The sequence below is a fragment of the Passer domesticus genome, chromosome 12 (assembly GCF_036417665.1).
Source record: "Passer domesticus isolate bPasDom1 chromosome 12, bPasDom1.hap1, whole genome shotgun sequence".
NCBI lineage: Eukaryota > Metazoa > Chordata > Aves > Passeriformes > Passeridae > Passer > Passer domesticus.
Genome location: NC_087485.1, coordinates 16,190,850 through 16,214,768, shown reverse-complemented (window position 1 = coordinate 16,214,768; position 23,919 = coordinate 16,190,850). Strand labels below are relative to the sequence as shown.

At 51.4% G+C, this 23,919-nt stretch overlaps 1 protein-coding gene across 8 annotated transcripts in view; it reads left to right on the top strand.

Moving 5' to 3' along the window:
* Positions 1-335: 335 nt before the first annotated feature.
* The window catches only part of LOC135279386 (hydrocephalus-inducing protein homolog), a 71,657-nt gene continuing 48,073 nt past the window's right edge, over positions 336-23,919 (top strand). For 6 of the 8 annotated variants that reach the window (XR_010346635.1, XM_064386751.1, XM_064386748.1 and 3 more), the window contains exons 1-12: positions 336-605; positions 1,345-1,461; positions 5,617-5,751; positions 7,811-8,010; positions 11,068-11,186; positions 12,469-12,673; positions 14,232-14,424; positions 16,143-16,242; positions 17,472-17,590; positions 18,746-18,969; positions 20,900-20,967; positions 23,233-23,465. Coding sequence is in view for 7 of the 8 variants with exons in the window: in XM_064386751.1 (XP_064242821.1) it covers positions 1,390-1,461; positions 5,617-5,751; positions 7,811-8,010; positions 11,068-11,186; positions 12,469-12,673; positions 14,232-14,424; positions 16,143-16,242; positions 17,472-17,590; positions 18,746-18,969; positions 20,900-20,967; positions 23,233-23,465 (1,668 nt within the window). In the remaining variant the exon portion in view is untranslated. Of the gene's footprint in view, positions 606-1,344; positions 1,462-5,616; positions 5,752-7,810; positions 8,011-11,067; positions 11,187-12,468; positions 12,674-14,231; positions 14,425-16,142; positions 16,243-17,471; positions 17,591-18,745; positions 18,970-20,899; positions 20,968-21,998; positions 22,083-23,232; positions 23,466-23,919 lie in introns of those variants that run through there. The other 2 variants (XM_064386749.1, XM_064386754.1) reach the window with 2 other exon arrangements.

The window sequence follows — 23,919 nt, the reverse complement described above, 5'->3', positions numbered from 1 at the left end:
CTGAGACCCCGGGATTTTCCCGTTGTGGAGCAGCCCGGAGCTGGGGCCGAGGCTCTGGCGATATCGAGCGCTGCCGCCGAGCCCCTCACGCTCCGGGCCCGGCAGCGAATCCACCCCGCTGTGCCCGGGGACCGAGGGGGCACCAGGGCTGGAACAGCGGGGACCGAGCGGGGACCGAGGCACATCGAGGGCGGAACGAGGAGGGAACGAGGCGGGACCGAGGGGGGAACGAGGCGGGACCGAGGCGGGACCACGGCCCGCCCAGCGCCACCGCCCGGCCCCGCCCGGCCTCAGCGTCAGCCTCGGCCCCCGGCCCGGCCCGGCCCGGCCCCGCGCTCGGTGCCGCGGTTGCCGGGTGACCGCAAACTCGGCTACAGAGTCTGAGCCGGCCATGCGGCCTCAGCGCCAGAGCTCGGCCCCGGCTGCTCGTCCGCAGCCTCGGCGCGTTCGGGCGGCTGCACTCGGAGATTCGCTCTGGAATTGTTCGCAGATCATTGTTTTCTGTGAGCGAGTGCCGAGAATTCCCGGAGATTTGGTCTCTGCGATCGAGTCCTGTACTCGCAGAACATTGGTCTCTGCCAGGGAGTCCTGAATTTCGTTTGAAGGTAAAGATTGGCTCAAATTGTGCTTTCTGGTTTTGTCCCATCTGTGCTCTGAAAGAGAATGCCAAAGGGAAATACAGGATGGGATAAAGCCAGTCTTCAGTTCAGTGGCATGCACAGCTGAGGGGATGAACAATAGATGGTCTACTGATGGTGCTCTTTTTTCACCAAAGAAATGCAACATCTCCTAAAGGTACTAGTCTATACATTTTTTCCTATCGTATTTATTTAAACTGCTTATAGGTGAATGAGTTCTGTTCAAGTTTCAGTGGGTTGTTATGATCTGTTTATTAAAATTATTAAGGAGATGCCCCTGAATTAAGGTGCAAAATGAGACCATATGCCAAAGTCAATAGTCTGGATTTTGTGTAACAGTAAATGTGAGGGAGAGAGAGGGAGAAAGAAATAGAAAAAGGAGGGGGGGACGGAGGGGGCTGGGAAGGGGGAAGAAAGACAGTGACAGAGACAGATTTAGTAGAAAATTTCACCATTCCATGGATCCCATCCCATTCAATCCTCTTCTGGTCTTCTCTGTGGTGAGGTCTTGCAAAATGTAAGAGTGCAATGGATTAATGCAGATTTGGGCAAGGTGGGACTGCCAAGTACCTCCCTGGGGTGGGACAAGTTTGGCTCTGTCTCTTGCTAGTTTTGAATAATCTAAAATTTTTAGCACCAGTATATCCCTTGAGTCTGCCATGAATTGGGTTGTGGATTTTCAGAGTTGCATCGTTGTTCTTTCCAGTTTTATTGAGGCATTGTTGCTCATCTGCGACATCTTCCCTTGAAAATGGCATCTGGATTCCCGAAAAAGACACCAACACCTCGTCTTTTGCTCATGGACAGACTGAAGTCTGATACTGTGAGTAGCCACTGGGGCTGTGCTCAGGCTGGCAAGTGCCCTGGTGTCCCTGGTGTCCCTGCCCCTGCTGTCCAGCAGTGCTGTGAAGCTGCAGAGCCCCTGTCCAGCTCTTTGTGCCGTGCTGCTGTTGGTGGGGCTGTCCTGGTGCAGTAGGGAACACTGTGTGATGTTTCAGGGACAGCCCAGCGCCTTGCCTGGCTGTGCCACGGGAGCCAAGTGAATCCAATGTGCAGCTGAAGCCCTCAGCATGTGCTTCTGTGCCTGCCCTTTGCCACAGGAATTCCTTCTGTCAGGCTGGGCACTGCCCTGTGCTGCTCTGACCAACCTGCCCTTGGGCACCTGGGCATGTGGGGGGGGAGAGCTCAAACTCTGCCCAAAGCCTTGAGAGCCACGGCTGGTCCCAGCCAGAAGAGCTCCCAAAGCAGCTGTTCTCTCTCAGCTCCTGTGTGGGCACAGCTCCAGCCCTGCAGGCAGCACTGCAGTCAGGGCCACAAAGGTCCCTTGCTGTCTGGAGCTCACTTGGCTGAAGGTGCCCCACTGCTGAGGCTCTGGCAAGGAGATCCCTGTGTTTTCTGCTGTGGGGGGCTCTGTCAGCCCAGGCAGAGAAAACAAATGCTAATTAACAGAGAGAGCAAAAACATGGACACATTCCTGTGCACCTCACTCTTGGCACAGCTTTTCTTTCTTGCTTCTCTTGGACTGAGCCAGCAGCGCTGTCTCCTCGCTGTGAGTTGTGAGTGTTGTGCAGGGATGGAGTTCAGGCAGTTCTGAGAGCTCCTCTCCACTCTGAAAAGGTCACTGCGCCTCAATCCAATAAAACATAGGAGGAAACAAATGCCCAAAGAGCAGAAATCCCCAAACATGTTACATCAAATCACGGAGAGACTAATGGGACACAGCCCTGTGGTTGGTGTGTGTTGCACTCTGTATTATTAATTTCTTGGTGCTAAGTATTTAAGCAAGTATCAGCCAGGGCTTCCAGAAGTGTCCTGGTGGCTGTGATCACAAATTATTCACCAGTGCCACTTGTTCAAGGAAGGGTTTTCTGAACAAGCGTGTCTCTGAGGTTCTTGCTGGTTTGTTTTGTTTTGTTTTGTTTTGTTTTGTTTTGTTTTGCCTTTCAGGTGCTTCTCTCTAAGTTCCAGAGGGAGAAGTTTCTCAACACGAAGCAAGAGGCCAGCACTGGGGGGAGTTTTCTGCCCAGAATTGGCCCACGGATGGACCTGAGCAAGACTGGTCCAAAGATAGCCTTTTCCTGCTCTTTTCCTTTCTGTTTGATGGGAAGTTTGAAGAGGGTGTGTGCTTGTGACAGGCTTGCCTCCAGCAAAATACCTCAGTGTCCAGGTCCTGCTGTCATTGCAAACTGATGGGAGTGGTGGACTGGGAGTCCTGATGTGCACTAAGCCAACACAAATAACCTCTGCTGCAGCTGCTGGGGTGTGCTGCAGTGTAGCTGCCATTGCTAAAACAATGGGGGGAAGGCTGGGGACACAAAGGCTCAGAATGGCCATTTGCCATTCTCCTGCTGAAGGAGCCTCCTCTTGCTTTGGTGTGGTCACCATCAAATGCTCGGGGTCACAGGATTCCCTCCACAGTGGCAGTGTTGGCCTTTGAAGGCCGAGGACCTGCAGGAATTACTTCAGATGTAACAAATTAATTACTTTAATGCTTTGGGTTGGAACCATGTGTTGGACCCTGATGGGGTGTTAGATTTTGCAGCCTGTCAGATGTACAGGAGACTAGCCCTGGGCAGAGGGGAATGGATGTGCTTTCTGTGGATCAGTGCCGACTTAGAGGTGTGTTTAAAGCTGCTTTTCTGGCAGGACTGGCTCAGTATAAAGCACAGTCCAAACGGGTAGGTGACTGAGTGGGCTGTTGAGCAGGAAATTAGCAGCAAGAGACATGGAACACACTGGTTAAGGATTGCCCTGGAGAGGGGCATTGGGAACACCTCAGGGAGGGGCACAACTGAGGGACAGTGTGCTGCAGCCTCACTGTGCCTGCCGTGGAGTCACACAGGAGACCTGCTGGTGTCTCTGCAGTGACAGCAGTGTGGCTGCAGAAAGCAGACAAAGCAGGGGAGAGTTTTCTCAAAGCAATGTCTCTGCTCCAGAAGCATTTGCTGTTGTTGTGTCATTCTAGACATGCCTCTAGAATGGTATTAAATAACATAGCAATAATTAGAAGAAAGCACCCATTTAAAGCTTATGGAAAAAGGAGATACCAATTCTACTCTTACCCAAGTTGCAGAGAAAATAACTGAACCTTGTCCTCATTCAGCATTCACCTCATTTGTCTTTTTCCTGACTTCTGTAGTACTTTATTTTTGCCTTTACCTCTGTTAGAAAGGCAGTAACTTTTAAATGCAATAAAAGGGGACAAAATCATGAAATCAAAAGAAAACAGTTTATTAGTAACAATTCAGCTGAGCCGGGCGTGTCTCCCTGCCCCCAGAGATGAGCAAACACAGCCTCCAACAAAAAGGCAATCTTTGTATCCCCTTTGTACCCAGCCGGGACAGTCCCTGTCCCCTTTCCCCTTGGAGGGGCACTCGGGAGCTTCATTCTCTCTGACTGACAACTTTTTTGTCCCCTTCCCTCTCATCCTGCTTCCTTTTGGTCAGGTCTTCAACCCCATCCCTCTGCCAGCTCACAGCAACACCAACAAACCAACCTGAACAAATCTAAACCACAATCAACACATAGAACCAACAAATTCCATTCTTTCCCTTAATAACCTTTTGGCTTCAGCCAAATATCACCTCATCTCTCACACCTCCTCTGGTACTGTTCTCTTCTTACTGATGCCTAAGTTCTACATCAAAATAGGTGTTTGCAATAGTGTGAGCCTCAGATTCCCTGTCTCAGAGTAAAGGACATCCCAAAATTGTTTCCCATAGAGTCTGATGTGAATTTGTGGGTTTTACTTACTCCATGAGTGTTCAGTCAGTGTCCCAGTGGGCACAGGGCTGTGCTTAAGGTAAGTGCTGCCTGGCATTGTGGAGAAGGAAAGTTGGAGAAATAAAAAGAGCAGCTTGTCTTGAGCCTTCTCTGTGTGACCCAGCAACTCTTGATCAGCTCAGAGCAGAGGTGGGTGAGCCACTGTTTCCCCAGTGTGGGCTGGGCAGACGTGCTCACCCAGAGCCTGTGCTTCCCTGGGGATCAGTGTAAGATTGTCCTTCATGAACCTTCCAGCAGCTGAAGCTCTCCCTGCTCTCTCTCCGCTCTTCACCTATCACCAGAACCCCCGAAAAAGAGCTTGTTTCAGGTTTCTCCAACAGAGATGGTATTTCAGAACTTCATCTGTGAATCCCAGAGGGCAGAACCTGGCCTGCTGGCTGCAGGCAGGAATGCCCAGCAGCCCAGCTTGCCTGCACAGGCAGCAAGGAGCCCTGGAGAGCCAAGATTGGCTTTTCATTCTGGAACCACACTGTCAGTCAGTGCTGGTCATGTTTCTCCAGGCAGAAAATGCCTTTGAAGCCTATAGTTGATAGGCATAGCCTGTCTGTGTTTCTGTCACTTTTGGCAAGCTGATTGCTCTCATGGTTTTATGATTCTTCCTTGCTGCTTTACTGCCCATTTAAATTCTCTTTGCAATCTCCTTGTTTTAGGGATTGTCTTGCTGTGTTCCTTCTTTTGCTTTTCAGATTTGCTTTTATTCCCAGTAAGGTCACCGTGTTTGGTCTCCTCTCTTGCTGGTCTGCCTGCATGACTGTGTCCCCAGAACAGCCCTACCCAAACCTGATCTGCTAGAAGAGAATTTCTTCCTTCCCCAGGACAATGTGCTGGTTTGCTTTCAGGGAGCACATTCCCCTCTGGAACACGACTGCATGGCTGTATGCAGGCAGAAGCCAGCAGGTTTTTTGGCCCTGTTGAATGTGCAGATGACTTGGTTCAGGTGCTCCATCTCCATCCTGCTGGTGCTGACCTGCTTGGCCCTTCCTTCCCACCAGGCCTTGCCCTACTGGCCCTGGCCAAAATGCTGGACCCAGAGAGAAGGGATTCAAGCTCACCCTTGTGAATGATGTGCCTGCACCTCCACAGCTGAAAGTGCTATGGAAAGGGGTCAAGGAGGGATGACACCAGGACACGGACAGGTCTCCTCTCATCCTATTTCCACAAGTGGCAAAATCATCATTTCACGTCTTTGCTGCAGATTGCTCGGATGGTGAAGGTCTGCATGGAGAGCTCACCTCATTTCCAGCTGGCATGCCCCAGTGATGTATACCACGTCGTGCCACCAGGTGCCTCTGCCCATGTGCGCATCCGCTTCACCCCCGAGGAGAACAAGGTGAGACTGGAGGAGCCCAAGCACAGAATTCTCTCCAAAGCCACTGTTTTCCCTGCACTCTGGGTGCAGCCCATTCCATGCTGGGAGCTTGGCTCCAGGCTGTGGGCAGGCAGCCTGCAGCCAGTCCCAGCTTGGCACGGGCTGCCAGGCACTGCAGCCAGGCCTGACAGGCTCTGCTTCCCCTGCCTGCACATTCCTGAGCATTCCCAAGGGAAGATGCCCAGGGAACAGGATGAAAATGACAGAGGGGTGTTGACAGATGTTCGGCCATCTCTAGGTACAGTGGAAGGGGTTTCAATATTATGGAAAACACTGAAGGAACAAAGAGGTCAGAGAGCTTTCCTCCTTCCTGACTGCCAACAGCTTCCCTGCCTCCCCCTGGGCTGGAAGCAAAGACGATGCTTTTTCACAGCCTGTGTTCTCCAGCCTTGCAGCTGTGCTGTCCCAGAGCACAGCTGACCATGGTGCAGCTGCAGGGCCAGGGCAGAGCTTGTGCTGTGCCCGTGAGCCCAGCCTGGCACAGGCACACTGGGCTCTGGGTGCCCTTGGTCAGCAGGAGGTTGCTGAGCTGCAGGGGACTTGGAGACCTGCCTGAAGGAGCTCGTGTAGGGCAGGCACAACCTGCAGGCAGAGCTGTGAGCCCAGAGCCCACGGCAGTGACACTGCTGTGCCTCTGTCTTCATGCCTGTCCCTGTGGTTGCTCTGTCAGCTGGCACCCACTCCGTGCCAAACGTGTTTTGTGTGGAGGTTTGAACAGCAGTGCTGAGGCCCTGGCAAGTCTGATCTCAGTGCTGGGATCTGCAGGCTTGTTCATCCAGAAGGGTTTAGGCCATGGCATGGAAGGGAGGAAGCCTTGCAGGGAAACAAAGAGAGGCTCTTTCCAACAGCATCCTGCTGCCTCTTAGCACCGTTCCTCTCCTGACCTGGGTTAGAGAGGCAAAGTTAGAGGGGAGTTCTGAGCCAGCTGATGTTTCTACACCAGGCCAGAGGTGCAGGATTTCTTTGGGTGCAGCTCTTTTCTCGTCTTCCTTTTGCTGCTTAGAGTCAGTTTAACACTTTGTCCTACTCTCAGACAGCGGGAATATAGAAACTTAAAGAGGAATGTCCTGTGTTCCCTAGCTCCATATTCCTTAGAAGGAACTTAAGAATTATTTAACATCATTAAAATTTAGAGTAGAAATTATGGTGGCCTGCAGCGGCGGCTGGCCTCAAAGGACGTCCCAGCTAGCTGCGGCCAGCACCGCCAGCAGCACGGGGGCACTCTCCCGATCCTGGGCTCGGTCAGGAAAGCGCCTAAGGCTTTCGCCTTGAGGGACGAGGATCCGCAGTAAAAGGGCTGCTACCCAACAGGAGACAAAGAGACAGACTCCAGCTGTGGTTAAGTCCAGATTTAATAACTCCAGGTGATCCAACAGCTGAAGACCCCGAACTGGGGTCAGACATGAGTTTATAAGGAGGGGAGGGTACAGACATGGGCTCTGGTCTTCAGCCAATGGAGGGAAAGGTGGGAGTGAGGAGAGGTTAACAGACATAACAGGTGAACCAATACGGGAAAGCCTGGGGAGGGTCCCTGGCCCCTGAGCCAATCACTCGACGCCTTAGCTGGAAGATTCTAGATGGAAAGGTTGGGCCACCGAGTGACAGACAAGGCACCAGGGAGGGATTAAGGGCTAGATACATTGGTTGTCAAGGGTAACGGGGAGGAGAAAGATTAAACTGACGGGACAATCAAGGAGAGGGAGAACCAGGGCAGAACCATTACAACCAAAAGGGGTACATGGAATGAACCAATTTACAACTTAATAAGAAACACACCACAACAGTGGCCTAGGGCAGCTCTTTGTATGACCCAATTGACACAAGAGGCCAATGCCACAGAGATAGGTTTTGCAAAGTGCACTGGTGTCTTTAAAATGTGACATGTTAGTAGAACATAGTGTTTATTTTAGGATGGAACAGCTAAATTGATGCCATGGATGAGTTTTAGGAAATTATTTTTCTTCTGCCATGGGGATGGCACTAAATGCCCAAAATGCTGAGCCGTTTTCTTTTCCTGCAGGATTATTCCCACAAGCTCATCTGCAAGACTGCAAAGGAAAAGATAGTTGTGCCAATTCGGGCCATTTGTGCCCGAGCTGTCCTGGTCTTCCCTGACCAGCTGGACTTCTCCACGTGTCCAGTCAATCACAGCACCCAGAAGACTCTGCTGGTTCGCAACGTTGGTAACCTGGAAGCTCATTACCAGCTGAGCACCCAGAGGTGAGGCAGCTCATCTGTTCTTGTGCAAAGGATATCACCTTTGTGTGATAGCAGAGTTGGGAAAGAGCAACAAAAGGAAGCAGAGCATCAGAGCTGCTGCCCTGCAGCCCTGGCTGGAAGGGAGCAGGATGGATGGCAGCTGCTCTTGCTTTCAGTGTTCTTAGCAGGATGCAGCCTTTGAGCTTTCTCTGTCCCAGATTTCCTGGGGGTGCTGGAACATGTTGGCAGCTGGCTTGCACCCTCCTGAGCACAAGCAGCTTCTGAAATGCTGACTCAGCACTGTCAGCAAACAGAGCCATTCTCTGGGAGGCCACAGGCACGTGGCTTTGCAGTGGTCCCTGCATCAGATGCCTCATGTGAGCTGTGTTGTGGGCAGCCTGTGCTGTTCCTGTTCCTAAAGCTGATCTGATTTCCCTTGTCAGCTGAGGGCATCAGTCACCTCTTCTGTTCCATGATGCACCTTTGAAAGCCAGTTTAAAATTTCAAGCACATGATTTACATGTCTGAATAAGGTTGTGCCCCCTTTCACTGAGATTTCTTTTTGAATACTCTGAAGTTCCTGAGTTTCTGCTGTTTTTTCATTTTGGATTGTGTTAAATGTTTGCCAAAAGATCATGAATTCTTCATTGGGAACTGTCATGAAGGTCGAGCTCCTCTAATGCCTGTCAGTATACCACATGCCCATAGGTATATGCACAGGTGTACAGGAAATAGGACACATTTAGGGAATATATGAAAAGCAGTTGGGCTGATTTAGAAGATCAAAGTAAAAAATAACTTCTGCTGGAAATCATCTGAGCAGACACACTGCTCAAAGCAGGAGCAGTGTCTGGGGATTGCAAGGTGCATTGGGAGATCTGGACCTGTCTTTAGATGCCATACAGGAAAACAAGCAAACAAATGGATCTAGTTAAAAAGCAGAAGAAAACAACTTATTAAAACCCTCTCCATAGCTTATCTTTTCTGCCTGTTGGGTGCAGTAGTGATTCCTTGAAAGGGCAGATCTAACAGGATGAGAACTGTCTTAAGGAGCAGCTCACAACTGAGAGATAAAAGGCCAAAATTTAGCTTGCCAGCCCCATCTCTTGGCAGTGGTTTTCATTTGGTTATTAGAGTGCCAGGGATGTCTCCTTCACAGCTCTTCTAGCTGTGGGCTCAAGGAACAGCTTAGTGATGTTGGCTGAAAGTCAGAGGAGTTGAGAGATGACTGCTACAGCAGGACCAGAGGAGTCTGGTGGGTCCAGCCCAGGGTAGGAGATGCAGGGCTGAATTGCAGTCAGATTTTCAGTCCTGAAACTGAGTCCTGGATTGGCTGGATCCTCTTCTCCTGATAATTTGAAAAGAGGAAGATCCCTTCTTTCTCAGGCAACCCCCGAAGTCACCCCCAGGTGTGTTATTCCCATCCTGCCATCTGAGGGCAGGAGCTTGTAACATGGGGCAGCAGTGGGAATGGAATGGAATGGAATGGAATGGAATGGAATGGAATGGAATGGAATGGAATGGAATGGAATGGAATGGAGTGCTGAAGTGTGCCTGGGGATTCCCTTAACTGGCAGCATCTCTGTTCTGGTGAAATTTCTGGCAAAAGAATAAGAAAAAAATCCTGTGCCTTGCCCACACCAGGCACTGTCCCCCCGAGCCCCAGCAGAGAGCTGCAGCAGCCCTGGCATCAGCCCCGGGGCAGATGCAGGAGCACGTGCACTGATCTGGCTCTGGGGCTGCTGGGGTCTTGTCTTTCCTCCCCTCCCTCCAAAGTCTCACGTCCAGCACATAAACAATTCTGGCCCAAGGCTTCTCCATCAGCCAGTTGTGATGATCTCACTAGTGGGAATGGGAACAGGTCAGGCCCATAATTGCAGCAATAGGTCCTTAATGAGCAGAACCTGAAGCAAGCGACATGAATAAAGCTCAGCTTGCCGGATGTTCTCTTTATTTTTGTGTGTGCTGCATTGATCACCAAACTCCCCAGCACACACTTTTAAGTGACAGACTGACCACCAGCAAAGCACCAAGGCAGGGAGCTGTTGTGTCTTCAGTGGGGCTGTAGAAGAGCACAAATGCCAGCAGCTGCTGGGCAGAAGCACATTTCCCCTGAGCTGTCCCTGAGCGTCAAAGCACAGAGTCTTGTGATTGTCAGGCAAGAGCTCTTTACCTGGTGACCAATCCTAATTGCTCCTGTTAAATCCAAAGTGCACCAACACATTTGCATCAACATTTCCAACACATTGCACAGAGTTTCTCTGCAGGGCCAAGGCTGGATGACAACCCAGAGTCCCAGACTGCATTGCTGGTAAATACACAGAGAAATCCTGTTCTGCCTCCTTGATGTGCTCCTGCTCATGGTGCTTCATTTAGCTGGCACTGGATCCTTCAGATTGTAAATGGCATGCTCCTTTTGGGTTTCCATGTCACTGTATTGCTCTAATCTGCATTTGCACTCTTTCAGAGTTTTGACTGCTCCTTTCCTTCGAGCCGCTTTCATTGAAATGCTGATAAAATGTGCCCTTTTTAGTCTAAATCAGGGTGTTTTCAAGGTAAAATAAACAAAAGAACCACACTGCAAATTCAACGGTGACTATTCCTTGGTCTTCAAGGAAAAGTTCCTTTTCCCTGTCTGATTCCTAGGCTGTAATCTCCCAGGACAGATAGTGCCCTAACATTTGCATCTCTTCAGATGAGGTTTATAGGCAGCAGGAAAAGAGAAATTCCTGAGGCAGTCAGTGTCAAGTTGGGCATGCAGATAGCTCTGAAGCCTCTCTGTGCTCTTCACAAACCATTCTCTGGTGGGATTGCTGGCAGTCAGACCCTTGAGTGTCACTGCAGAGAGCTGGATGCAGAGTATGGGGAGCTGAGGTCGTTTTACCCACAGGATCTTGTGAGGGCTGGATCTCCTCAGCAGTGGCTCCGTGGCTGTTTCTGATCCTGTCTGTTCTGTCTTCTGCTGCCTGTGCTTGGTTTGCTCCCTGCTTGCCCAAGGGAGCTGAAGTGAGCTGCACTGCAGAAGGAGTCTCATGCCCAGGTATCCTCTGAGCCCTGATCCCTCTCTTTGTGTTGCAGTCCTTTCTCCGTGGTTCCAGCCACAGGAACTCTGGGCGCTGGTGACACCATGGAGGTGACAGTGGGATTTCACCCGCTGACAAACGATGACTATGCCGGGTCCCTGTGCTGCAACACAGGTGAGTGCTGGGCCCTGCAGGGGCACAGGACAGTTCTGCACCAGGGCTCCCTGTTGTCCCTTCCCCTCCATTCCCTCCAGAGGTGCCTCCCCTGTTCAGCTTTACCCCAAAGCAAACTGAGAACGCCTTGGTGTTTAGGGGGTGGATAAAGTTGATCCCCTCTAACAGGCTAAGATTTTTGACTCCTGTTTTGCTGGGAGTTGCTGAGTGGAGGAAGGAGGATCCTGATTCTCCACTACCATGTGGCTATGCCTGGGTGAAGTTTTATGTTATTCCTGGGCAGTGCTGCATGTGAGGTCTCCATCAGACTGTGTCCAATGCAATGGATTTCTTGCACCCCTCTGTCCTGTATGGTGTTCCTCCACTGGCTTGTCACAGACCCTTTTTCTATGTTGCCCTTACACATATAATACCATTTTCAGGCCCTCAAGTTGCTTTGTTTGTGACTAATCAAAACAAATTTTTCCCTGACTCCATTTCCCAGGCCGTTCATGCTGTTACAAACCTCTCACATCTATCTCCCATTTGATTTCTAGACTGAGGAATCCCATTCAGTCTTCATACAGAAGCTGCTCTGTACTTACTAATCATTCCTTTGTCCCTTTTTTACTTAATTTTCAATGCTCCAGCTTGGTTTTTGAGATCAGAACAATATAAAATATTTCAAGACTGATGTGGCTGTGGGTTTGGACAGGAAGATGATGATGATGATTTTCATGGTGTTCTCTTTGTAGCAGTTTGTCCTATTGCAGAGCCAGGCTGGTTGTGTTTCCTCACCTGTTTTCCCTCCTGCTGTGGGCTGTCACTTCACTTCTTCCTCTGGGCCTCCTTTTGCTGCCCACATGCCCCCAGGCACATTTTCTGGTCAGCAACAAGGGATGCAAGAGATCAGGAGAGACAGGAGTCTGGTGGCATGCCCGGGGAGAGCCTGGGCAAGGCAGGACTGAGCAGGGCTCCTCAGCGTCACCTGAAGGACTTTGGTGCAGAAATCCCGGTGATCTGAGTGGGTCACCCGAGCACATGGACCAGTCTCCCTGTACACACTGTCACCTTGGGGCCAAAGCTCTACAAACACACTCAGAAATAAGGTGTTGAAGGAGCTGCCCAGGACAACCCCACTCTACACACAGAGCTGTCAGGATGTGATAAATGTACTGATCCACAGAACTGCTCATTCAGCTAAAATCTGTGACACTTCCTTCTGTGACCTGTGGTTTGTTCTGTTCCTTGTGCTTCCATCAGCCAGTGAGCTGAGCAAAGACTGTTCTTTGCTTTGTTCCAGGTGAAGAAATTATCCACACAAAGCTCTATGGAGAAGCTGAAGATGTCAATGTTGTGTTGAGCACAAATTCTGTGAAGTTTGACAAGACTTTCATCACCATGTCAAACCAGACAACCATGTTCATCGAAAACAGGAGTAACATCACAGCCCACTTCCAGTGGAAGGCTTTTCCTGCTGAGGAAGATGACAATGAAGAGAAGAGGAGGTTGGTTAGAAAGATGCATTTCAGTGCCATACACGGCCCAAGACTTAAACTAACCTATGGCCTCAGGGTGCTTTTGAATGGTTTAGGCCAAGTAAACCATCCCTGGTGTTGCCTTGCAGGCAAGGCGTAACGACCTGGTTCCAAGGAAACGCAGCACGACGGCCCAATGCTTTTGGCCGTTCAGGCTAAGGACACGCAGACATCAATGTGATAGACGGTCCAAAGGCCCTTTATTGGTTTTCTCCTCGGTATATATACCCTTGGTCCTTCCCCTACCTTCGGGGTTTGACTTTTACCTAATATGGTTAGTAAGGGGACTGGAGGCCGTGTTAGTTACAACATTCTTGGGGGGATTACAACATTCTTGGCCTCTTGTCCTGCGGCTATCCTTATCTCTGGGAGTCAGGTGAGGGAGGCCCTATCAGGTTTCTGTTACAGCCCGAAATCTTCCGACCGCCTGTCCCTATTCTCTCTGCCACACCCTGGCACCAGGGTGTGTGTCCCTGGGCTTCAGGAGCTCAGCACTTAGCATTCCAGTTCCATTTATACTCCAATCAGAAATGGCATTTTGGGAAGGAAAGGTTGGTTGCAATGGCTGGATTTCCTCAGGTTCTAATTGGGCTCCTGTCTCTCTAATCTTCTTCCTACATGACCTGGCAACATCCCTAAATATTTCCTGAGTTGCCAGCCCCTCTTTCCAAAGGTGATACACCCTCTTGTTTTCCCTTACTTCCTTCAAAAGCTCCTTGTCCATCCAGGCTGGTTGTCTCCCCCTGTCCTGCTGTCAGAGAAGCTTTTGAGATCTCAGAGCAGAGATGACTTTTTTATGAGAGAAGATAGTGCAGGCTCCATTCCCTCTCAGGACGTTCTACTATCATGCACTGGGATGGGACCCAAAAAACTCTGTATCCTGAAAAGGTCTCTCCAGGAGTTTGCTGTCTCCCTCCTGCACAACAAAGTCCCTTCCCCTCTCAGAGCCTCTGTTTTCATGCATATTGCATAGAAAACCTTGAATGTCACTGAAGGGATGCAGTGCCTGAATTCATCCATTTCCTTTGGAAGTGCTCTGGGATGCTCTTGTGAAAGGTAGAGTAGGGAACAGGGCAGGTCCAAAATGGAAGAAACAAAGAGTGCTGCTGGTAACATGTAGCTGCAAGCCAGTTTGGTCCCCTCTTCTCAGGGAAGCCCTGCAGTGGGTGCTCCATGATTTTTATCTGCATCCCCCAAGCAGCTCAGTGGTAGGAAAAGCCAGCTGAGGTGGCCAGCAGATTCTCCCTCACTTTTGGCAGAGGCTTTGAGCCAGGAGGTTCTCTGGAGGGCTGCTGGCTTTGGAAACCTCTCCTGAGCTTGCAAGTGTGGAGTAAAACTACCTGCTGTGCCAGTAAACAGCAAGTTATCCTCTGATCCATGTGGGACCCCCATGGCTTGGGATCAGCTTTTGCTGGGGAGCTGCTGCTGCTCTTCCCCAGGTGCTTTGCTCTCCTGCACTCCCACTTCTCTCTGCAAATATGTGCCTTACTAAACCATCTGCTGGCCTTGTCTCTCCCTGGGTCTGCAGGCAGTGTCGTTTGCTGCAGCCATCGAGTGAGGTGTGGCTGGAAAACTTCATGGAGGAGAAAGAAATAGAGAAGGAGAAGGGCTTTTGTGAAGATCACACTGCCCTCCTGAGCAGCATGGTCCAGGAGAAGATGGCAAAGGTGCAAGAAGACCCCTTGCTGTTCTCCAATGACTTTTTTTCCATTGAGCCAATGGTAAGTGACAGCGGAGAACCTCATTTTCCTCCTCTTCCTCTCCCAAGCACCCTACCCCTACCCCTGCCCCCTTCCCCCAGCTGTGGTCACTGGGCAGATCCTCAGCTGGCCCCATGTGCTGGGAGGGAGGACATGGAGTTTCTGGAGTGGCTGCAGAGCTCCCTGCTCAAGGCATTTCTGCCCTAGGGCTCAAGGCAGGGCTGGGAGCCTGACAAAGCCGAGCTCTGCTGCCAGGGCTGGAGCTCAGGGCACTCTGTGCGTGTCCCTGCAGTGTCACAGGGAGCAGTTCTTGTAGGGAGGGGCTGCCCCCACACGTGGGGCTCAGCAGAGGCTGTTGGAGCACTGCCAGCTCACACACTGACCTGAAGCCGGCAATGGCTGGCTGGGAAAAGGAGGCCAAATTCAGCCCAAGGTTAATCACAGAAATGCCCATCCCCTCCTGGAACCACGCCTTGCACTGCCGAGTTGCTGTCCGAGTTTTTCTCTGCTCCCCCGGGCTGGGGAGGAGGCTGCACCGGCCGAGCTGTGGCACAGCAGCTGGCAGCCGGGGCGGCACTGCCCGGATGCGCCGCGGGCGTCCGGGGAGCGCCTCAGCAGGAGGCAGCAGCGATCAGCAGGAAGGCGAAGTAGAAAAGAGGGACTCGACTCGGGGGCAAAGTCCAGAGTTTTAATGTCTCCAGGGGAAGCCATCGGGTCGGGACCACGAGGTGGGGGTACAGCCGATTATAAAGGGGACGGAACATACAACACTTCAACCAATGAGGGAGAACTTGGGAGGGAACAAACTCGTGACAAACATGCCGGCTAGCCAATAGGGAATGTGACAGGGAGGGACCCTTGTTCCCGATCCAATCACCCACCGAGGAGGGGAGAACTTTCTGGAAAGAGGGAAGGGGACAGTGTGTGATGGGCAGGAACTCAGGGAGGGATTGACAGAGGGTAACCAGGGGAACAGGGGTGGAGACAAAAAACTGACACTCTCAAAAGGAGGGGTTGCCAGGGGAGGGGGGGGAACCCAGGACCAAAGCATTATAACTTTAGGGGGAAACAGAACAAACCAAATGAACCCTGCACCACAACATTGCACTATTTCTCAGTCTGCCTTCCAGTGTCATCTGTGAGCCTGGACACGAGGCTGGAATGTTTCACTGGGCCTTTTGAGTTCTCCTGCACACAGGGACAGAAAACCTTTTCCTTTTCTGTTTGTGCAAGCAAACTGCCACGTGCTCCCATCAACCAGAGCTCTGGTTCTGAGCACTGGCATTGTGAGAGATGATGAATGCCTGGTGTCTGCACAGTGCAAAAGCGCTTCTCATCTTGGAGTGAACCCCAGGATAATCCCAACCTCTGCTTTCTTTCAAAACAGCTTGACTAATATTTGTATTTCAAGGAAGGGGATCATGTTCTCTTCTTGGTTACTCCTATGGCCCGTCTAAGGCCCAGAGACAGCAGTGCACAGTGGCAGTTACATCCCACTGCAGCTGACAGCAGCATGATGTGACCAAGAGCTTGTGTAGGAATATTGTGGAGAGTGGGAGCTGATCAGCTGAGCACTGAGAGTTTCCAGCGCTGTGTTGAGCTGGGTTTGGAGTGTTTTCTTGGCTCCTTGTGTTGCTCACTCATCGTTGATGCTCTGAACAAAGGCTTACAGGACTGTGGTTGAGAACTAGAAATGTGAAGTTTGAAGAGAAAGGTTTTGCTGTGTCTTTCTCTTGCAGGAGGGAGAAGTTGGGCCGAATTGTTCAGCTGAAATCCAGGTGACCTTCAAACCCCTGGAAGCAGTGGAGTATCAAAGTGTGGCTTATTGCAGCATCTCAGGTACAGCTCCTTTGCCCTGCTTCTCTCCCCCTGAGTGAAGCCATGGTGCAAGCCTGAGCCCAGTGGGCTCCCATGGAACTGCTGGGAAGAGTCCCTGGTCAGCAGGGCAGTGCTGGCACATCCCCAGTGGCCCTGCAGCTTCCAGGGAGTCTCCCATGCAAAGCCAGGGCTCAGAATCCTGGGTCTGGGTTACTGATCCCAGAACAGCCCAGGCAGTGCAGGGAGAGGTTTTCATGCCATGGCTTTGCCAGCTTTTCCTCAAAGGCCAGAGAGCTCCAGAGCAGAACAGCTTTAGTGAACAAGCACTAAGCCCCTTGAGGCCACTGGGCTCCAGGATGGATCCATTTGACATGGATCCATCATCAGGTGGTAGGAGCTGAGTTAGAAATGTGCTCCCTGAGCCTGGATCACCTCCCACTGGCCAGACAGCACCAGAGCAGAGGTGGCTGAGCCCCACTGAGCCCAGGCTGTTTGTAGAAGGAGCACCCTTGGCCAGCACCTGCTTCTCTCCCTGTGTGGGAGTTGTCACCTTGCAGCTCTCAGTCTGTGGAAACAGAGCCCAGTGCTGAGGGTCAGAAGGTGAGGACTTTGGCAGCAAAGTCCTGTGCTACTGGGCCAGGTAGTTTGGTAATTGCCAAACTCTGTATCAGCTTTGTGCCTTCACTGAATGGATTTCAAAGCTCCTCTAAGTGCATGGGAAGGAAAGCACAGAATCATGGTATGTTAAGGATGGAATGGGCCTTAAAGATCATCTAGTGCCAAGGCCCCTGCCATGGGCAGGGACACCTCCCCTTAGACCAGGTAGCTGCAAGCCCCATCCAGCCTGGCTTTGAACACTTGCAGGGCTGGAACCTGCACAACTTCCTTGGGGAATCTGCTCCAGTGTCTCACCACCCTCACAGTAAAAAAATTCTTCCTAATATCTAAGCTAAATTTCCTTTCTTTCAATTTCTACCCATTACTCCTTGGCCTGCCACTACAGGACACCAGAGATATTTTAAACTTGGCAAACTGGTGTCTCAAACTGGAAATGAGCCCAAGGAATGGGTTAGAAATTAGAAGTCAGCCCCAAGGGATATCTCCCGAGGGAAGAGAAGGGTCCATATCTTCTCCTGCAGCATCAGGAGCTGGTTCCATCCAGCTCAGATTCAGGGACTAGCACTGAGGCAGCCTGGAAAATACAGTGTAACAGAGGGAATGATTGGACTGAAATGGACATCTCTCCCCAGGCCGTGAGAGCAGGCCGCCCCTGCACCTCAGAGGGGAAGGCCAAGGACCCTTGGTTGGACTCAGCTCTGATACGCTGAGCCTTGGCTACCTTTTTATCGACACCTTCTACGTCTATGAGGTGAGCAGCAGGGCTTGGGATGGATCCTGATGGCTCCTGAGGCAACAGCGAGCCTGGTGGAGCTGTGGAATTCCTGCCAACCTGGGCAGTTGTGAGCAGGGAATGTTTGATGTAGTGGTCAAATCTGGGGGGTCAGAAAGGTGTGTCTGTTGCTCATGAAGCCCCAGCCCCTGCTTTTGGGCAGCCTTCCTTAGGGATCAGCTGGGAGGCTTCCTGCAAAACAGCCCCTTGGCACATGAAACCAGCACTGGGTCCAAAAGCTGCATGTTCAGAGGCTTTTGTGGCAGTGCCAGACACAAGGCACCTTTGGACTGGGCTCTTCAGAGGCAGCTGGAACAAACTGGCTGTGTTTGAGCTTCAGTCCACTGCCAACAGCTTCCAGTCAAGTGTCTCCTGCTCATTCCTGGAAGTCACAGGAAAGCCATCCAGCCTCCTGGCTCAGTGCTGGCCCTTGCAAAGGGCTTGGGAGTTCTTTCCCTTGCTCACCAGTCCCTCACCACACTTCAGCCTTGCTGCATCTCTGGCTCTAGAAAGACAAAAGTGTTCCTGGGAATAAAGCAAAGGATTTTTCTACCTATTTGCCTCCCCCCCAATAGTGTCAAGTTTGCAAAAAAATCATGAGAGAGCAACTGAAAGAGGTAGAAAATGAGGCACTACATCATGGCAGACACTTTCAAAGGCTTGGCTGGAGAAGGGAAAGACACGTGGAGTTTTCTTACCAGAGGATGATGGTGTCTGTACACTTTGATGCTGATGTATTGTTTTCATGGTGTGGGAAAAGGTGAATGAGTAGATGGTGCTGTTGGAGCTGTGCAGGCTGGGGCAGCAGCAGCTCTGTGCTGATTCACTAGGCAGCTGCAATCACCACACTCAGGGCTCTCAGGGCCAGGTTTCAGTGAGCTTGGTGATGCTGCCCAGAGGTGCACTGCTCTGTGTCCATGAGATAACCTCAGGGTGACTGCAGTTCTGTGGAGTTACCACTGCTTTGCATGAAAACCCAAAAGCAGAACTTGTCCTGTTGTATTTTTTGGCTTCTGCCATTCAGCAGCACAAAGCATCTTCTGCCTTTTCTGGATGTTAATTGCATCATTAAAAATAACTGACAAGAAGGGAAGATTCTACACGTATTTCCATTTTGCTTTCTTGCTGCTGCAGGTGAAACTGATTAACCAAGGAGCTCTTGATGCTCCCTTCACCTATATCCCTTCAACCACAAAGGTGGACTTCTCCTTCAAGTTTGCACCTGAGGAGGGCATCATTGCACCAGGTGGGACCCAGACTATTCAGGTCTCCTTCAAAACCACCATGTTGGGGTGGTTTCAGGAAGAATTCCACTTCAGTGTGGCTGAATCTCCTACACCTGTGATCCTGACCATCAAGTAAGGACCCTGGGAGCTTGGTGGGCACATCTGTAGCTGTCTCTGGGATATCCCCCACCTACCTCATTTTGGGGTTGAGCAGAGAAAAAAGGTGTTTCTGAGGTCTTAATCCTTGCTCTGATGCTGGCATTGCTTTAGTGTGAGGATGCTTCCTGCCCTGTGTGGTACCCAGCAGCTGGAGTGACTCCTCCCTGCAGGGATCTCCCTCTGCCCTGGGCCATGGCAGGCAGTGGGATGGATCAGCTTTGGGCAGTAGCTGCTCTGGGATGTCCCACCTGAACATCCAGCAAAGCCTCCAGGGCTTTGGAGGTGGGCCAGCCTGGGTGATTCTGCACCAGCAGCAATGTTTGTAAAAACTTCTGTTAATAATCCATGCCAGATGGGCAGAAGCAGCCTCACCTCACCTCTGCCATCCATGCTGTGGGGACAAGCTGTGCTCCCAACTCCTGTGCCCAGAGTGCTCTGGTGCCTCCTTTGCACAGCCAGGCAAGGGCTGATGTGGGAGTCAGGGAACTGTGCAGCAGGAACTGTCCCAAGGAATTGGGCACCATCCCCTGGGCTGGTGCCATGGCAGAGACAATCCTGGCCTAGCACAAGGGAGAAGGGTAATAACAGGGGAGGCAGAGCTCAGTGCTCAGCACCACAGCAGCATGAGGCCTTGTCCCTGCCAGCCTGAGCCCTGTGCTGCTAGGATAATGTGGTGGAAGCAGGAGAGCTGATGCTGGCTGCTCTGCAGCTTTGGAGCCAGGCTGCTGCTCTTGGGAGGCACTGGGTCAAGGCAGTAAAGAAATGAAAGCAATCTGCACTGGATTATAGCAATGAGATAAGGGAGATGGATAAAAAAGAACAAGAAAGTTATTACTTAGCAAGAGAAAAGTGGTGAGTAGGTCTGCCCATAGTGGAGAAACAATTATGCTGGCTTTGTTATTGGAGGAAAAGTGCTGCTTTTTTATTTTGGAAATCAAAATGGAACTTTTCACCATCAAATAAGTGATTCTCTTCCTCTGTCCCTCCCCCAAACTGCTCATGGGATGTTTCTGCAAAGGCAGCTTTCTCCTTGAGCAAGGGCAGGTGTCTCTTGTTGAGATGTGTAGAGCAGAGCCAGGGGCAGTCCTGTGAATCCAACAGAAGGCACAGGTCACTGGGCCTTGATTTTTAACCAAAAGGCAGAGTGGGCATGGATTGGCATTACCCATGAAATCAACTGGTGAGTGTTGTGCAGCTTCAAGTGCTGCTTTCAGTGGATGTTGGTGACTTTTGGAGTCTGTCTGCTGAGTTCAAGGACAGGTGAGGTGGTCTGCTAGATTCAGGACACCCTTGATTTGCTTGTTGAAGCTATTGCTCTTGGCTGTGCCAGCTGGTGCACTGCTGACAAGCTGCTCCTTTCCTCTAGGATTCATCTGTCCCCTGTGTAGAACTGTTGCTGCTCTTTTCAGGGGATGTTTGGGGCTCCCCTGGATTCATGTCTCAGAACTCTGTCTGTAATGATTGTGTGGGTCAAACTCTCCTAAGAGAGCTCCTCCTTGGGAACAGCAGTTCCAGCTAAGAAGTAGCAAAGCAGGGAACCTGTGGCTGGAAAGGCTGGTTACAGAAGTTTGTGGGGACACCTTGATGTCCATCACATTGCAGATGGGGAAACGGAGGCACAGAGCCATGTCTGGCTGTGTGTTCAGGGTCCTTCATGGGACCAGCAGCATCCTGGGGGCTTTTCCTGCCTGCCCTGTGCCCAAAGCCCATCAGTGGCTGCTGGCTGCTGGCCACTTGGCTTTAGCTGCCTCCTGTGCACAGGGGCACTGTGCTGAGCACATGATGGTGTGTTGATTTGAAACCCACAGTGCCCTGACACCAGGTTTGTGTCCCCGAGCCACGGCAGCCAGACCTTTGCAATTCCATTAACCAAGGCATTTCCTCCTCTGTCCTTGCCATCCAGGGGCTGTGTCACTGGACCGAGGTTACACTTTGACGTCCCTGAGCTCGACTTCGGGGACATCTCCTTTGGTGAGTGCTCCCTGGGCTGGGACACAGCGTGAGGGATCTGTGCATTCCAGCAGAAAAGCATCCCTCACTCATGGTCTGCCACAGCAGCCTCCTCAGGGTGTGAAGTGCAGGGCTGCTGGTGCCTCAGGCAGCATTCTGCCATTGTGAGATCAAACAGAACCAAGCAATAGAAAAAGTCAGTATTTTCTGGTGTCTCTGTCCTGCTTTAAACGACAGATGTCTGCCAAGGAAGGTGGGAATCTTCCTGGAATGGAAAGATGAGCCGCTCCCTCCAAATGATTATACCTTTGAAATTACAGGGCTCACAGGCAAAGCTATGGGAAAAGGAATAACAGTTCTTTCCTACACTATGTCAGGAGAGCACAGGCACCAATGCAAGAACAGACGTTTCCCACCTGCCAAGTACCATTTTTCCCCTTTGGTGTAGTTATGATCAGAGCAGGAGGAGCTGTGGGCTCTGGCAGGGCAGTGATCCCCTCCCAGCTGGCACAGGGAGGGAGGGAGGGAGGGAGGGAGGGAGGGAGGGAGGGAGGGAGGAAGGGAGGAAGGAAGGAAGGAAGGAAGGAAGGAAGGAAGGAAGGAAGGAAGGAAGGAAGGAAGGAAGGAAGGAAGGAAGGAAGGAAGGAAGGAAATGCTCCTTTGGCAGACTCCCAAAGGGCAGGGGGATGTGGGCAGTGCCTCAGAGCAGCAGGCAGCAGCAGGGAAGGCAGGCAGGTCAGTGCCAGGCTGAGCTGCAGCCAGGGCAGTCCCAGGCCAAGCACAACCTCCCGCAGCAGCACGCGGCCGAGCTCCCATCCCCGAGCGGGAGGAAGGGAAGCTCCGCTCCCTGCCCAGCCTCAGCTCTGACTTCACAGCCACCCACGGCATCACACCACAACTCCCAAAAAGCCCCCAAGAGAAAAGCCCAGCCCCAGGGCCAAAACCCCCAGAACCCCAATCCCCCTCCCCAGACCAAGGGGAACACTCACTACGAAGCCTAAACCCATAACAGTGAAGTTCATGAACTTTTTAAGGAAATGAATTGCCTTTCCTGAGCTGCTTCTTCCCCACCCTGCACCACCACGGAGGCACGTGTCAAGTTGCCTTTTGAAGAAATGAAACAAGAAAGGCAACAGGTAGAAATATGGTTCTGAAACAGGAAATTCATCCTGCTTAATCCAATTTCATTCCTAAGGTCTTTTCAGCTGAAGGCAGCTGTTGTACCTTTGCTTCTTTGGAACTGTTGACTGTTGTCTGCCTCTGGTGACCTCAGTCTCATTTGAGGTTCTGACATCTGTGTTTGTCCTTGTTGTGCCTCTCTTGCCTCCCTGCTGGAGTCACTGCTGGAGCTAGCAGTGATCACTTTGAGGGGCACAGAGAAGCTCTGGGCTGAACCTGCAGTTGTTTTTTCTCCCCATCTGTGTTCCAGTGACTCTGGGTGAGCAGGCCCAGGGAGAAGAGTCCTCCCCACAGAGCTGGCCGGCCCAGCCAGATGTGCACTGCAGAGCAGCTTGTGGCTGCTCTCCGGGCTCTGCAGGACATGCCCACCATGTGTGGCTGTATCTCTGGCTTTCCAGGATGGAAAGCAAATCTCCGAGCTCAAGTGGGCTAAACCCTTGCAGGCAGCAATCCCAGTGAGCAGCATGGGTGTGATGTCCCCCTTTTTTGGGTGAGGTGGGACATGGTTCCTAATTGCTAATCTCGAAGCAAGGCTGAGTTTGCCCCCAGTTGAGTGGGCTCTGAGCTGTCACATGCTCAGTCTGTTTGGCCCAAACAAGAGATGCCTTAAGGATCCTGCAGAGAGAAACTGCATTAGGTGCTTTGCATCACATTCTAGTTCCTGATTCCATCCTCACTTTCTTTTGCTGTAGCTTCTTCTCAATGACAACTCACTGTTTATATATCTTGAAAATGGTGGAAGTGTTGGCAGGCTTAACAGGGAATTTTACAGCTGGAATTTTCAGAGTAAATGCTCGGTCTGGGTGCACACTTATCACTGAGAGATAACTGGTGCTGGTTTGGGGCAGGTGAGGGAGCTCCTCCCCATCACAAAGAGAGAAGCTTGCAGCGTTCAGCTGGGCTAGGAGTGGGCATTTTCAAGGCTGCAGTCTGGAATCAGTGTCAAAGGGAACTAAGTGACAATTAATTCCTCATGCAGCTTCTCGGTGAGCTGTAGTTCAGATAATAAAGAGCTCAACTCCAATCCCACTTTCATCCTGCCAGGACATTCACAGCAGGAGTCATGCCATAATGGGTACCTCAATGGATATTTATGTTCTTTCCTAGGCTTTCCCTTCACCCAGAGCTGTCGCCTCACTAACAACTCCGTGGTGCCCGTGACGTTCAAGCTCCGCGTGTTGGACGACGGCGCGCAGCCAGCTGTTAGCAGCTTTGATCAGATACGCAGCGACAGTGACCCATCCTGGAGGAATGGAATTGATTTTTGTCTGCAGCCAAGGGAGTTTACAATGAATCCCAGCCAAGGGACCATCCTCCCCCAGGGACACCAGGATATCGAGGTATGGGAAGAGTCCAGCCATAGACGCTTCAGCACCAGGGCTGAAGCTGCACTGGAGTGTGGGAGGGCTTTAGCTCTGGGGCCAGCCTTGAGCATGGTGTGAGTGAGAGATCTGCACTGCTGTGAGGCCTCTGCTAGCTGGGTTACCTGGGATGTTCCTCAAGGAGCACTGTTTTGTTTCCAAAATCATATGCTGAGATCAATGCCATATGGTCAAGTCCTGAAGCCATTCCTGTGTTTTTGAGAGTGATTTATTTGATTGCAAGTGGGCAGAGCAAGGATGAGGACAGAAGGTGGCTGTCAGAGAGATGTCATTGTATAAAGCAGTTAGCTTTTCTTCTTGGTCTCATCTCTCCTCTCCTGGGGAGCAGAACAGTTTGTGTTCACTGCAGGGATCTCCAGTGGAAAAAAAGACTCTGCAGCCATGAACTGCCCAGCATGGGCTGGGCCACACT